This window comes from Protopterus annectens, chromosome 5.part0, assembly GCF_019279795.1.
Source record: "Protopterus annectens isolate FY-2018-M chromosome 5.part0, PAN1.0, whole genome shotgun sequence".
Lineage (NCBI taxonomy): Eukaryota > Metazoa > Chordata > Ceratodontiformes > Protopteridae > Protopterus > Protopterus annectens.
Genome location: NC_056735.1, coordinates 1,462,935,926 through 1,462,952,260, shown reverse-complemented (window position 1 = coordinate 1,462,952,260; position 16,335 = coordinate 1,462,935,926). Strand labels below are relative to the sequence as shown.

The 16,335-nt window shown below is 40.6% G+C and overlaps 1 protein-coding gene across 10 annotated transcripts in view; it reads left to right on the top strand.

The window, feature by feature from the left end:
• The window catches only part of DOCK9 (dedicator of cytokinesis 9), a 2,508,686-nt gene that overhangs the window by 871,888 nt on the left and 1,620,463 nt on the right, over positions 1 to 16,335 (top strand). For all 10 annotated transcript variants that reach the window (XM_044071294.1, XM_044071300.1, XM_044071298.1 and 7 more), the window contains exon 2: positions 10,586 to 10,702. In XM_044071294.1, coding sequence (XP_043927229.1) covers positions 10,586 to 10,702 — 117 coding nt within the window. The remainder of the gene's footprint in view (positions 1 to 10,585; positions 10,703 to 16,335) is intronic.

Below are 16,335 nucleotides of genomic sequence, written 5' to 3'. Positions count from 1 at the left end.
TTTTCACTGTGGTTAGTTTAATTTCCTTTTCAGATAATGTTAGCCTGACTCATGTTGCAACACTTAAAAAATGTTTCTTTTGGATGGTAATTTCATCATAATTTTAGAAGTAGGTAGTGATGCCTTCTTCTGCAGGTTATTAAAATATTCATGGAAAATATTGCAAGTGGAAGAGAACTGGATAAAATTTGGTGGTGAAACCCTATTTTTTAAATAATGTACACATCGCAACTTAAAACTGTTCTCCATACATACAGATTTTGTCTGTGTTCAAATGATTGTCATATTTCTTTGCATAGTAAATGCTGACATTGGCAGTTGCAACATATTAATGACTGCTTAAAATTGATTACGTGTATACAATTTATGAAACCTGTATGTTGATTAGCACTGGGGAGCTATTAGGAATAGTGCATACGTAAGAGAGTGGAAAAAAAGTGAGAAAAGACGAAAACTGGTATTTTAGTTTGTAGCATGTATTATGATTTAAAATCTTGAGCATGCGTATCACAATATTATTTGATGTTCTTCGTGTTTCACTGTTGCAGTCATCACATTTGGGTTATCTGCTTACAGGTAGCCCTCAGTCGGCCTGATTCCCAAAGTCTTGGGTCCTGCGTCGGTTGCTGTCTCTTCTTCCATGACGTCAGGTTGTCAGGGGTATAAAGCAGGCAGCCGACACCATTACATCAGTCTTTCTTGCCGTGCGGTGCCTGAAGCAGAAGCAGTTCGCAAGTGCCGGTCGGCCGACTCCTGAAATTTTCGTTTTCGAGTTTCAGATATGAAGGCTTCAACTAAGCTAAGTACCCCATTGGGGAACCTTTTTCTTGATCTAAACCGATGTCAGTAAACGTTAACAATTGTATTTATTGTGGAAAGCAAATACCTCATAAAGATTTTCATTCGTACTGCATTCGGTGCATAAGCCCAGACCACGCCGTACCTCGCTGTCAGTTTTGTGCCTTATTTAAACCTCAAACTATTCGTCGTCTGTTAATTTTCGCATAGAAATATTTTGGTGCTCAGTTCAGTTCAGTTATCCAGAAATGGCTTTGGTAAGCCACCCGACTACTGACATTAAAAAAAAAAAAACGCAAAGATAAAGACAGAGACAGACCGCATAGGCCCAAAGCTGCCGACGACGCTTCTCCTAAGCTAGTCGCCAGTTTGCCGGTACTCATTGAGGTGCTTTCGTAGCCCCTGATACCCACTACTTCAGATTTGCAGGCCTCTACTGAGACCCATTCGGATTCCGGTATGCCACGAGATGCTTCTTCACCTGCGGATGTCTCTACCTTGGATGGGTCTAGAGCCGCTGTGCAGGCACTGGCTTCTAAGGGTGTATTCAGGCCTACTGACTTGCATATTAAACCAATGCCATCTTCTTCTTCAAGGCCTAAAACTCGATCCTTGCCTAGAAAACTGACACCCAGACCGCATGGTCAGGCTCCTATGCCTAAAAAACAAATGATAAGAATGGCTGAAGACCTTATTACTCTAATCAGGGAAAGCCACCCTTCTCCCTCTAAGAGACCTAGAACTGATTTTCCTTCTGATTCTTCTGATCAGGATTCTGAAATTTCTGTTTTCTCTGATGACCAGGAGTTGCCCTTATCTACCTGTGAAGATTCTGATGCAGAGGACTCCATTCCCTCTGCTTCCCCTCCAGAGGATTTCTCTTTTGATGAAACTTTGCACACTCTTAGGGAGCATTTCCACTGGGAAAGCCAGGATTACTCTGACTCCAAAAAGAGGCTTAGGGAATTCGTACTCCTACCTTTACACAGGCCTTTAGCTATCCCTCCTGTACTGGTCATTGTAGATGATGCCTTTTTGGAATCTAGCCTGGCCCCTGACACTTTACCTCCAGCTCCTAGAAAACCTGACCGGTATTAGAGTTCCTGACTCTCACAAGTTCCTCTTTAAGAATCCTACTGCGAATCCTGAGACCATTTCACAGGGGCCCAGAGGCATTAAGGCTACTACTGTCAAAAACCCTACCCCCTCGGGTAGAGATTCCAGGGCCCTGGACAGATGGGGTAAGAAGGTATACACTTCCGCAACTTTGCTCATTAGGGCCTTAAACTGCCAGTTTCATATGTTAAAGTATCAACAGCATAATGTTGGATTGCTTAAACAGAAAATGATGTTGATTCCTGACTGTGCTGAAAATAAAGAATTACAAGATTTAATGCATTCCGCTGAACAAGTTGGAAAACATACTTTGCAATGTAGTTTTGATTCATTAGAGGCATCTTGCAGGGCTTCTGTCACTGGGTCTGTACTTAGAAGGCATGCTTGGCTTAAGGAGCAATCTTTGCCAGATCATGTTAAAGCTAAATTACTGGATGCTTCCTTAAACCAAGACGCCTGTTTGGCAACAAAGCAGAAAAAGCACTTAAAAATATGGAGGAAAAAGCTAAATCTATGCAAACTGTTAAAGATTTCCTGCAAGTACAACCTCCCAAATTTAGTAGGCACTGGCCTTTTAAGAATTGGTCCTTTCCTGCTGCTTCCAGGCCTTCTCAGTCCAAACCCAGAACTTGCAGAACACCCAGGCTTCAGTCCCAAGTACTCACAGGTCTAAGCAGTGGGGGGCTCCCACTTCCAAAGCTGGAAGTAGTAAGACACCCCCATGGTATACTGTCACAATGACTTAACTTTAAACCTTCCAAGCCCTGCTCAACTGACTGTTCCTTTAGGGGGAAAGATCGCCCTACATGCAAAAAACTGGTAACTCATTACCCGAGACAAATGGGTTTTAAATATAGTTTCCCAAGGCTACAGATTCCACTTACACTCCTTAACAACCCCAAACGGTTGGCCAGACCTAACCCCGAATCAGTGGGCAGAGGCTCAAAAGCAAGTTCTCTCTCTTCTAAGCATCAGGGCTATTCGACCTATCCCAGAAGAAGAATGAGGTCAAGGTTTCTACTCGAGACTTTTCCTGGTACCCAGAAATGACAATACTTTATATCCTATCCTGGACCTGTCTATCCTAAACACTTTTTTGGTAATCCCAAAATTCAAAATTGCCTGGCTGGCAACACTGGATTTAAAGGAAGCCTACCTGCACATCCCAATAAGGGAATCTTGCAGAAGATACCTACACTTCAGAGCAGGCTACATGCACTATCGGTTCTCTGCACTGCCCTTTGGCTTATCTACTGCACCGAGGGTATTCGCAAAGTGCCTAGCTCTAGTCATTGCATTTTGCAGGCAAAGAAATATTCAAATATACCCATACCTGGACAATTGTCTAATTCAGGCAGAAAGCCAGGACATACTATTAAATCATCTGGCATTTGGAAAGAAATTACTAACTTCTCTGGGGTATACCATAAACGAAAATAAATCACATCTAGTACCCTGCCAACAAATTGTATTCCTGGGAGCAAGCTTGAATACAACTTCCCAGATTGCATACCTCACGCCAGAGAAACAAGTTCATTTGACAGCCTACTTCAAACTACTGGCCACAAAGACCCAGCTATCTGCAAGGAAAATACTGCAAGCCCTGTGGTTCCATGGCCTCTTGCATTCTACTAATTCCATGTGCAAGATCGTATATGAGGAAACTACAGTGGTATCTAAAAAGCTTATGGTGCCAACATTCTCAGGACCTAGAATCAATGTTTCCTATCATACCTTGTCTAAAGACAGAGTTCCATTGGTGGGCAGAGGCCTGCCACTGCTGCAAGTGACTGCCATTCACTCTACCCCCTGTCGACCAAATCCTAACAACAGACGCATCAGACTATGCATGGGGGGCTCACTTGGCAGGGCAGTGCATTCAGGGCAAATGGAACCTGAGTCAAATGCACATGCGTATCAATCAAAAAGAAATGTTAGCTGTACAGAATGCTTCGACAGCCTTCAAGGATCACATTCTTCCAGGATAATTATTGGTAAAGATGGACACCACTGTTATGTGGTACATAAACAAGCAGGGGGAACCCATTCATACCCCCTCTGCAAACTAGCCATGGCTCTGTGGAACACAGCCTTGAGCTACCAAGTGCACCTACAGGCTCAATTCCTGCCACACAAGCTAAATACACTGACAGACGACCTAAGCAGAAATCTCTTGGACCCACATGAGTGGAAGCTGGAACCAAAGATATTCAACATTTTGAGAATCAAATGGGCGAGCCCAGAGATAGACCTGTTTGCCTCCCCTCAGAACTACCAATTGGACAAATTCTGCCCAAGGACTCCCCACAGACAAGCTTGGAAGTCCTTCAGCTGGAAAAACTTATCCGTGTATGCCTTTCCCCCTCTGCCTCTCCTCTTCAAAGTGTTACTAAAGATCAAACAGGACAAACCAAGGACAATACTTATTGCACCAGACTGGCCACACCAGCACTGGTACCCCCTCTTGTGCAGTGTGTCACATCTGGAACCATGGCACCTGCCTCAGGGCCCTGCCCTGCTGTCCAGGAGGGCCAGATTCTGCACCAACAGCTTCAAACCCTGAACCTTGCAGCCTGGCTAATTACATGACCTCTCCTTTACCATCACTCAGTAAGCAAGTGATAGTTGTCATTCTGGAGGCAAGGAGGCCTAGTACTAGAAAATCCTATGTTGAAAAGTGGAAAAGATTCTGTTCCTGGAGCCAAACACAGGGAATGGACACAACTGTGCCCAATTTAACGTTCATTCTTCAATACTTAACTGAGGTGCTTCACGAAGGCCTTTCCTTTTCTTCCATCAAAATTCATGCCTCTGCCATCTCAGCTCATTATAATACAGAGCCACCCCTCTTCTCTCATCCACTGCTGAAGCAATTCCTCAGAAGGGCTAAAAACTTAAGACCACCCAGGAGAGCCCCTACTCCAGCCTGGGACCTTAACTTTGTATTGGAAAAGCTCACTCTACCTCCCTTTGAGCCAGCTGCAAATGCAGAGTTGTTTTTTCTTTCTTGGAAAACAGCCTTCCTCCTATCCATCACTTCAGCAAGAAGGGTGTCTGAATTACAGGCCCTCATGGCAGTGGAGCCTTTCATCATCTTTAATGCGGACAGGGTGTCCCTCAAGACCAATCCCTCCTTTATGCCCAAGGTAGTATCCAGTGTGGTCTTAATCAGTCCATTCATTTGCCAACCTTCTTTTCTAATCCACAGAACAAAGGGGAACAAATACTGCACTCCTTGGACGTGCACAGACAACTTATATTTTACTTGGACAGGACTAAGTCTCTCAGGAAATATGAACAGCTGCTGGTTACATTTGCTACAGGGGCAGAGGGGAAGACCATTTCAGAGCAAACCATTTCTAAGTGTATAGGCCATTGCATTCATTCTGCTATAAGCATAATGGAAAGCCTACCCCACAGGGGATAAGACCCCATTCAACCAGGGCTGCATCTACCTCTACAGCCTTTCTCAGAGATGTCCCTACCAGGGACATCCTAGAAGCTGCTACCTGGAGTTCTGTACATACCTTCACCAAGCAGTACCACTTGCCAGTTTTTTCTAAATCCAGAGCTGGTTTCGCCACTGCAGTCTTGCAGGGCCTTATAGCTGGTCCTAATGCTATCTAACTGCCTCCTCCCTTCCTTAGCTTTGGGAATCTACCTAAATGTGATGACTGCAACAGTGAAACATGAAGAACATAGTACAGTTGTGTACACTTACCATAAATGTAGATGTTTGAGTGTATTCACTGTTGCAGTCCTGGTTACCCTCCCTCCAGCCCCCTGACTTATATTGACTATACCTCTATTCTTGTTCACTATGTTTAAAGCTTTCTGGTGTATTTGCTTTTTGTTGGAGATGTAACCTTGTATATAATTGCTACCCATTATGGGGGCACCTGACATCGGGGGCAAGAAAACCTGATGTAATGGCATCGGCTGTATGCTTTATACCCCTGACGACCTGACGTCATGGAAGAAGAGACAGCAACTGACGCAGGACCCAAGACTTTGAGAATCAGGCCGACTGAGGGCTACCTGCAAGCAGATAACCCAAATGTGATGACTGCAACAGTGAATACACTCGAACATCTACATTTATGGTAAGTGTACACAACTGTACTTTATCTAATACTGAAATCTGTCTTATTTCAGATAGTCCCCTTGATTCATTATAATCTGCAATTTCTCCTGATTAATAATTGTCAACAGCAAATATATTATTGCAATTAATAGTTGTGTGTAAAAACACCAATATGAACATATTTGACAGTAATCCATTATTTTGTGGATAACTTGCAGAAAAGCAGTTAAAGGGAAAGCAGGAATCGGATGGTTTATGTAATGGTGGACTGAAAGACCATTGTAAATAATGAAAACGTAATCTATAATGTGTCTAAATGGAAACATGTTAATACGGTTTTCTTTTCTGTTGATGCATGTTTATCTGTGTTTTAAAATGATTTGGCAGGTTGGCATAATGATTAAGGTGTTTACCTTACAGACACAAGGTGCAGAGTTTGATTTTCACATAGGGTAATTGGCTTGGCTTAAAATGGACCACAAGGGCAATTAGCTAGTAGTAAACTATGAACTTATTTGTCGATATTTTAAAGCCTACCTTTGCACTACAGCATGCAGTCCATAAACACCCGAACAGGAAACATTTTGGTCATCATCTTCATATTTAAAGTTAATTGTAATCTCTTGTGTTTTTCTTGCACTTTTGTCACTGAGGAAAAACAAGGAAGTTTAACCTCAGTCGTGTAGGCATACGAAAAGCATCTGTTATGATCACAGACTTAAATAGGTCCACCACAGCACATGTGCAAATGTGTCCCATTGAAGTCTATGGACATAGCTCTTGTTATCCTGTGGTAATGTCACAACTTGCAAAACTAAAAATTTTTTGTGATTTAATAAAAAGTTTACCAAGCATTTTTATTTAAAAAACAGCCCAAAAAAGAAAGGAAAGGCAAGCTGGAAGATGCATTGCAGTACTTGACTCAACAAATTCTAAGATGTATGTAGAAACATTGGCCCTGAAAAGAAAAGTATAAACATATGTACCACAGAGAAGGGAAAACATTGTTCATTTGTTACTTCAGTAAATTCTGAGAAGCATTTAAAACCTCTACAGTTATGCAAAAATATCTTGCCATGTCAAACTCAGAGCTGTTGGACATGCTACACTTAAAGAAATCCCAATCCCTCAGAGCTACACGCTCCAGGGATCTAAACCTTGTCATCACAATAAACAAAACATGCTGGAGGGATAGGTTCCTGACCCAGAGACTCCCCAGACTCTGGAATAGATTGCCCATACATGTCAAGCAGAGTGCCTCTTTGGACCTCTTCAAGAGGAACCTTGACGATTGGATGGGAGAAAGGAAATTCACCCCAGGGATCACGTCAGTCGCCCTGCTAGACAGGGGTCCAGGAAAGTAAATAATGTGGGAAGAAATAGCCAGGGAATTGTTATGGCTAGGCTTGTATAGGCCCTAGGGTTGATAGCCTAGTACCAACCTATGAACACAGAAATTTAAGCTTTAGTAAGATTAAATATACATACTTCACCGGTCATAAACCATATAATAATGAAATATAGTTAGTGACTAGTTTATGGGAATATTGAAATTACTAAAGTCTGATGTATGACTGGAAAACAGAAATGGATATTAAAATCAACAATAGAGCAGTCCAGCCAAATGTATTCTGCAGTTGCACTTTCTCTGTCAGACAGTAGTAATACGGAGACTACCAGGTATGTGCTCATTGATTTATTTGACATTTGATTACTGGTAAAGTACAACTTTAGGTGCCCATTTTTAGCAAAGGCTCAGGGAGAAGAGCTCCAAAGTATAAAAAAAATTTTAAGTACAATAATTTTACAGTCATCAAAAATAATACAAAAGCATCCACAGTTTAAATAATTTACCAGATTATAGTGTGAAAAGATTGGTTAAGAACATACACAGTTTATATGATGATTTACTATTTAGAGAAATATTAGCCACTTTGCAGATAAATTAAAGGTAAGTTAGTGTAATACAAACAGGAGCTGCAATAAGAAGTGGAAGAAAAAACAGAGTTATGGTGTACTTAGAGAGTCGGTGGGGGGAGGAGACTGAATTAAGGAAATTAGTGAAGAAGGGAAAATGAGGCGTAGGGTGTGAATAGGTGGTAGTTCATATTTAGGGCAATGGTTTATCCTGGGTTTGAGCAAGAACAGAGCCAGATTTTGGCTAGGAAGTATTTTAGAATGTTTTAAAGGACTGGAAAGGAGAGTATTGACCTGATGGATACAGGTAGGCCTTGGCAACATGACATGAGCACATATGGTTACTATGCCCAGCAAATTTCATAGGTTTGTGGACAGCGAAGGTTTTGGTCATTGAATCGCAATGACCGATTGGCAACATAGTGTTGGATAATTTTATAGGTGGTAAGAAGCTATGTATGTTAGTTGATGGAGTAGTTGTAAGCCAGCGGTCTCCAAACCTTTTTGCACGAAAGATCAGTTTCATGTAAGACAATTTTCCATGGACTGGCGAGCACGTGCAAATAATAAAGTGCATAATATTTTATTTATTTGACATTTGTTTACCATTTTCAGCTGGGACCTGGGGAGAAAACCACCAAAGTACAATTACCAAAAAAAAAAAAAAAAAAGTGTACAATTTGCTTAACAGCATAACATTGATCTGCTACAGAAAATATCCAGATTTCTGCCTCATATTTTTGGTCTCTCTGTCATAAAATTGTTGTTTTCTGGCAAATCATTAATTCAATGTGCTTGTAAAGTCAGTACTGTGAAAAGAACTATGATGATCCTGCTACTGTAAGAAATGGTAACATGCAATAATTCTCCCCACGTCTTTACTGTGGAGACTGAACTGAAGACGGTTAACTGTTCCAGACACAACCGAACCGCTTGAACTCAAACGCACAGCCACCAATGCCACCAGTTACAGTAGCAGGATTATCAGTTCTTTTCAAAGTGCTGACTTTACAAGCGCAGATTTTTGTAACCTGGCGGTAGTAAAGTACAGCAGGCAGCTCGGGCGAGGGACTTGTCTACTTTGCCATTGCTGACCTTGCAAAGGGTGTGTGCAGTCATCTCCAAGGCAATACTCCAGTAATAAGGCTCTGGAGCGAACACAGAGGATTAGTGAGAGGCAGTGTGGAGCACAGGAGCTACAGGGAGGAAGAGAAGGAGGGAACCGCCAACTTGCATTAATTTCTAATTTCTCTGCTACATTCTTTTAGGACTAAGGGGTCTGACGCTCTAGAGTGTTCTGAGGAAGTCTGCTACATGTAGATGAAAGCGCTTAGCCAGTTCTTACTATTACTGTGGAATAAAGGCTTTTTTATGGTAGCTGATAGTTTCATGATATTTGTAGAACCGTGATCTTGTTTACAGCGAAGTTCGTGTTTTTACTGTGGTTTTACAAGTGGCATTTCGCTGTGTCTTGTGGTTTCGTAATTGTTCTGAAAGTTGTTATAGTATGTGGTTGTGGAGTATTCTGAAGTTTAAGATATTGCAGTGTTTTATATTTTTACCGTTCATTCCTCATGCTTCTATTGAGATATGGCAGTGCAGGTTATTTCCATTGCTGGTTAGGCTGAGCAGAAGCACATTGCTGGTGACAGGAAGTTAATGACCGACTTCTCATAGGAAGAGGAAGCTTATTCCATAATCATGTGAGGTGTGTGAGACATCTGTCATATTTTTTGTATTACTGATATTTATTTTTAGTATTAGGTTCCCAAAGATGGTGCTGGCTCCCACAGCAGTGCATTCCAGGCATACACTTAATTTTTTTATTTTAACATTTTGTTTACCAGGAAAGTCCGACTTGGAATGAGTCAATTTTCAGCATAGGCTCAGGAAAAATGCTCCAGATGCAAGTCTTTGTCATGTGGGAGGAAACAGACACATATCCAGGGAGGACATGCAGACTCCACACAGAAGGCACCCTAGTTCAGAATTGAACTGTAGATCCTCTTGCTATGAGGTGACCATGTAAACGCTGCACCACTGTGCCATCCAAAACTACTATACTACAATGGTATCAACCAATGCAGACAATTATACATTGTTGTTTGTGTGTGTGTGTGTGTGTGTGTGTGCGCTACTCATTGTGCATTTATTATGTTGATGTTTCCTACAAAGTCATTTTGTGAAATATAAACTCACTTTAGGGATTAAAGGCTGCTGAAGAAGTCTTCTGTTTTGTCTGCATCCATACAGTGAGTTACAGATTGATTCAGAAAGGCAAAAAGCATACAAATGAGGAAGTAAGATTAAGGGATTGTTGGTTTATGTCTTGTGGAGTGTGACTTGGTTTAGTTCCTTTACATGGACTGAAAAGGAAACAAGAAATCAGTGTTAATATTGCACTGTCTTTAGAAACAGTACAAATACATCTTTTCATTTGGCTCCAGACCTGGATGTAGTTAATGTATCTTATGTTTTAACTTCATGTAGTCCTGCATCAGTAGGCCTCATGTTAACTGTTTCATTGCCAGATTTGTTAGTTTCAAATTTGAATACTGCTGGATGCTACTAAGTACACAACAGTATGATATGGTACTAATGCGTAGATGTTTGAATATAACAGTTACTGTGTTACACTTGATCCTAATTCTTCTTCCTTTGTATTTGCAGGCCAAACCAAAAATAATCGAACCACTAGATTATGAAAATGTCATTATTCAGAGGAAGACGCAAATTATCAATGATGCTCTTCGTGAGATGTTGTTGTTCCCCTTTGATGATTTTGGGGTGAGTAGATTGCAACTACTGTTCCATTATTCCATTACAGCACTTAGTAACTTATTTTGGCAATTGTGGAGTTATTCCTAAACTAGAGATTTAATATTGATTGGCCCTGTTACGAGAATGATGTAGAAAAATTCTTGTTAAAAGAGCAGAAGATTTCATGTAATTATTGCCTGACTGCAACACAGGAGAGGACAGACACTACAGTGATTGGAGAAGTTAGAACATGAAAGTCTTTTTCCAGTGTATGGTTAAGTTTTCTTTTTACTCAAATAAGAAAAGAACTGTAGTAATAAGATTGCTATGTAAAAAGGTGAGACAAAAGGCAGAAAAATATTTTTTCAGAAGTAATTTTTTTGTTTATTTATGTATTTCCAGTTGTTAACTGGAATAGAACACTGATTGCAGCAGGCCATTTTCAGGCTTTTCCCAGGAGAACGTATCAAAAAGTAGGGAATAAAATGCGAGTGCAATGCATTAAGTACCGAAAGTAAAAGCAGCAGGTGTAGGGAATTTTAAACATTGATATAAAACAATCATTCACACAGAATCCAAAAATGCAAAATATGCACAAGTAAACAAAACAGATACTGTCATAGGCGGCATGAGTGGAAGAGTGCAATACATAGCAAAGTCATGTTAATTTAAGGATGCATGGTGGAATTTATGGGTGTGGGCTCAATTAATATTGAGTTAAGTTATATTACCTGCCATGACAGATTTGTACTTGGCATGTTGGGGCAGATATCAGTTCCTGTCTGAATTTAGGGAAAGTGTTGGCTTCTCAGAGTTGCAGAGAAGGATTTCCAAGTTTGTGGAGCTAAAATAGAGAAGGAGTGGGTTAGTGTAAGTATGTTTTTTTTGGACAGCAGGAGTCAGGGTGTGTCTTGATAGATTCCTCTGAATTTGTAGCGGGAAGATTTTTTTTTTTATGAGTCTGCTTGCAATGTTGAGAAAGGTATTTTGGTTTATTAGTTTATATAGTACTGAAGCCAGGAGTAGTGTGTCTTTCTGGGATGGGAAGCCAGTAGGCCTTTTATAGAAGAGATCACCTTGTTTTGGTGCAAGAGCATTGAACCTGCAAATGTTATTAATCATTGTCTAAAGAGCTTTGAGATGTTTGGAGGAAGTGTGTGGGAGTCCATATATCAGTTGGGCTAGTAGGACTCCCTTGCCAATGGATTTTCTGCATTCAGGAGACAGGAAGGAGGAGGTTTTCCATGCCGAAAATACAAGTGAGTTTATTTTAGATTTATTTTTTGTTGTGTGTGTAGAAAGCTAGGCTGATTTGAGTTTAACACTAAAGGAAATGTACGCTTCATGTGTGTAAAGAGTGGCACCAATATAAAATAGACTGCTTATTGTGACTGTGTTCAGTATCTATGTTGAGGCCTAGGAACTGAAGTTACAATCTCGTACTCTGCACAGCAGACAACTTTATATGAATCTTGGTGTTGCTCTATATCAGTGCTGTGGAAGTTTCACACCAAAAGAACCCTGAGATATTTGAAGCCTGTGAGTGTTTCTAGGAAATTATTTGATTGAACTGAATGGTCCATTCTCTTGTGCTGGTTAATAGTTTCCACTTCATGTAACATTATTGGAGAAATCCTTGTACTTATGTACTTAAATATATGTTCAAGAATTTTAGTTAAGTATATTACAACTAGCATTTTGGTTGGGGAGTTCATATCTCCTTACCATATTAGAGGTACATAGGTATATTTGTTGCAAGACTAGTTTGGTAAAAGTGTTTTGACTATTGTTGCCAGATAACTCATCATGTGATTCTTCTAAATTGTGCACATGCTAACCTAGAGACCATCTGCACATTAACTAGGGGCAATGAAAGTGGATCACTTGTATAACTGACTCAGACTGGCTATTAACCTAAAAAAGGGCATTGTGAACTCTGTAGCCCAGAAGTTCAAAACACACATTGTTCTAGTACGTATGCCACCATCAGACTGAGAATTCAATAAACTATAGTCTACCAGGAAGGAGGGTATCCACCTCTTCAGCTCCTACTTCTTATCCAGTGGATTACTTCATTATGTACATACTATTCTTGCCTATTTTTCATTAGTTAAGCAGATGTAAGCACTACGTGCTTGTATTGTTTAAGTTCTGAACGTAATGCATCCAAGTCTTCTGTTTGTACTAGATTTAACAATGCAATTAAGCAGTGTTGCAGGAACGTTTAGAAGGTGCTGTTTCATGGGTATCCTGCTTTTGCATCTCCATTGAGTTCTAAGAGTAGAGATCAGTTGTTAAGTAATGTTAGCAGTATTCAACAGTCAGTCTGCTACGTCCACAGCGAACGAGATTGTAACTTGGTATCCTGCTTTTGCATCTCCATTGAGTTCTAAGAGTAGAGATCAGTTGTTAAGTAATGTTAGCAATATTCAACAGTCGGTCTGCTACATCCACAGCGAACGAGATTGTAACTTTAGTTCCTAGACCTCCATATAGTGACTAAACGCAGTCACAACAAACAGCCTGTTTTGTATTGGTGCCAGTCTTTACCCACATGTGGGAAGCTGAGTGGATCCAACATTAAGGGTAAATTTCTTGTACTGTGAAACTCAAATCAGCATATGAACTAAATCTCGAATGGGAAGGTATTGATGACTGATTTGTTGAAAGCAGCACACTGAATGTTGTCTTTAACAGCCAAATATGCTGAAAGCTAGAGAAAAGGAAATGGCTGGATTTTACTAAAACATCAAGCATTTCCCAAGGAGCCAGTCTGGAACAAAAAATGTTGGGTGTATTTTCCCTAAATTGTATTGAAACTAATTTGATTGCCTTGATTAAGTACCGCTGCTCTTTTTACACACGTGATGTCTGCATTTCTAAGAAAACATTGGGAAATGGGTACTGTAAATTTTTCATTTTCTCCTAGGTGCAGCAGTCTCGAGATAAAACGGGGTGGGGTATAGTGGGGCTTACTGCAAAGAATGCTTTATGTATGTATTTTTGTGTCATGTTTGTTTGCTGTTTACATTGTTTAATTTAATTTATTTGTTAGGTGTTTATGGCTCATCTGTGTATTCGATTGCAAGAGACTCCTATACACAGACTATTTCTAAATGTAATTTCTCAAAGTTTATGTAACCTTTGAGATAGTGTATTTGGAAATCAGGCCATGAGACACAGACCATGAGACAGAGCCCCCACATTGAGGGAGTGGAGGGGGACATTTTACCTGCAAACAAAAACTTATTTTTCTCAAGTGGCAGCTGACTGTAGCCATTGCCAAGTCATTGGCAGCAAGCTACTGGAACTCTGGTGGTACTTGAGTTACTTGTAGTAAGTCTGACCATTTCAGCATAGCCCTCTGTGTCCCACCATTTAACTATGCATCAGCCATTTTCTTAGTCTTGATCCTGCCATCAACCCTTCCAAAATACCCAGCAGTCTCCTTTGTGGAACCTAGTTAAAGGCCTTGCTAAAGTCCGGGTAAATCGTAGCTATGAGTATTCCCTTGGGCCAAGATCTCCTGTAATCCTATTATAAAATTGTATTGCTACCCTTGTGATGATTAATATGATCACTTGCATTGCAAATGCTTGCTGCAGCAATCTGGAACAAGTGTTTTTTACAGGAGGCAAGACCCACTGCACCCCCTATTCCTCCTACACTTGTGCACCAGAATGTATATATACCACCTCCACATTGCATAATATTGTGGAAGAGCTACATGCAGTAGTCTCAGATAATTGCCTGTTTCAATCAAATAAGAGCGAGTAAGTCATTCCCAAAATGTGTTTGTGAGGACAAAAGTGTAAGCCAGCTGGATAAGTTTTTTTTTCTGTCAGTATCTTTTCACTATGAACCTTGTGATGATTGTTGTGTCTCACTGTTGCAGTGATAACTGTTTGGGATTTACTGCTGTGGAAGCCATTGGCTGGCCTGAATACTAGAGACTTTCCTCTCCTCCTCCTCCAGGCCCAGTGGACATAGTCCTCTTCCACATCAGGATGTTAGGATGTAAGAGCTCTCTGCTGGTGCCATATAGTCATTGGAGCCAATGGGTAGACTCTCCATCTCCCCATTGACAGACTTGGGACTGGAGACAGAAGCCAGGGTCTGCATAGTCATCCTGAACCCATCAAAACATTCTGGGTCCTTTAGCCTATGCAGATGTCAAGAGAACGGACTTGAAAAGGGTCTCACTAGAGTCCTTGGATGCATACTCTATTGTCAGAGGGGACTGCAAAAGTTTCTCTCCTCCTTCAATAATCATGAGTTAGGTTGCACTTTCTGAAGCAGATCAGCTGGCTTCTGGTACCCTGAATGTCTTTGGATAATGCTTCTTCCTATGAGGGTATCCAGACTCATCTTGCCCGGTCAATGCCATAATGCACATGGACCCCTGATGCTCCCTCACCTTCTTTAAAAACTTTTCTAGTTGATCTGCCCTGCAGTTAATTGTTTTGGAATTGAAATGAACACTCTGGAGACAGCCCTACATGTTGTGCTCCAGGCCCAGGCAAAAAAGGCACAGATTGTAGAAATCCCAATGAGGAACAATCCAGAAAATTAGTCCCCCAGTGGGACACTTGTTTTTTGGCAGTCTTGGCTCCAGCTTCAGAATGACAGACAACACTGCAAAGGTTGTATTGGGCTGTTATTGCAAGAAAGACCTTGAAAATATGGTTCTGGCAGACAGCTGTCATACCCTGACATCAGATGGAAGGTCATACTTGGTTTGGAGGAGGGAAGAAAATATTCTCTGGAATCGGGGCTAGCCAAGGATTTCCAGAGTAGGGAATCACAAGGAGTTGTTACTGCAACAGTGAAGACACTTGGACATCTGCATTTATGGCAAGTAGAAGCAACTGTACTTTTTCTGTTTTGGTGATTATTGCCCTTAACCAGCCTTTCCCAGAGGGTTATTTCTTTCCTCTGCCACTTCTGTTAGGCTAACAAGCCTGTAGATCTCTAGATTTGACCCCCCCTTCCCGATACAAGGGTACAAATATGTGTTACCTTGTAGTCCTCGGGTACATCCACAACTGCAAGTGGTCTATTGAACATCTGGGTTAGAGGATCTTTTACGTACTGGCTAGTTTCCTTAGGAACCAAAACAACTGGTACACTGACAGAAAGGGTGGAATATATTTGTTCACTATTGGAAACTGTTTTGACTAAAAATGTTTTCATATTTGATAGTGAGCCAGTTTTACAGTTATCTGGTGTTGCCATGGGGACATCTGTGGCTAACACCTAGGCAAATATAGTTCTTCATCAGTGGGAGAAAAAATATACATTTTAGTAATGAGAATATTTTAAGTAAGAAAGTTGAATTACATTTGAGATTTGTAGATGACTGCTTTTTATATGGAATGGGACAGTTGCTGAATTGTTGAACTATGTTTATTTAAATGGCACTAAATTTCTTGAATTTAAAATGAATTACTCTACTAGTGATATAGTATTCCTTAATGTACATTTAGAAAGGAAATTGGATAAAATGGATAAAATTGGATAAAATGGAAACAAGTATGCATAAGAAAAACGTGCATGCAAATAGATATGTGCATAGGCAAAGTTGATATGCTTCTCATATTTTTTCAGGAATAGTAAAAGCACAGATGTGTAGGGTAAGTAGGTTGAATACAGATGATGTA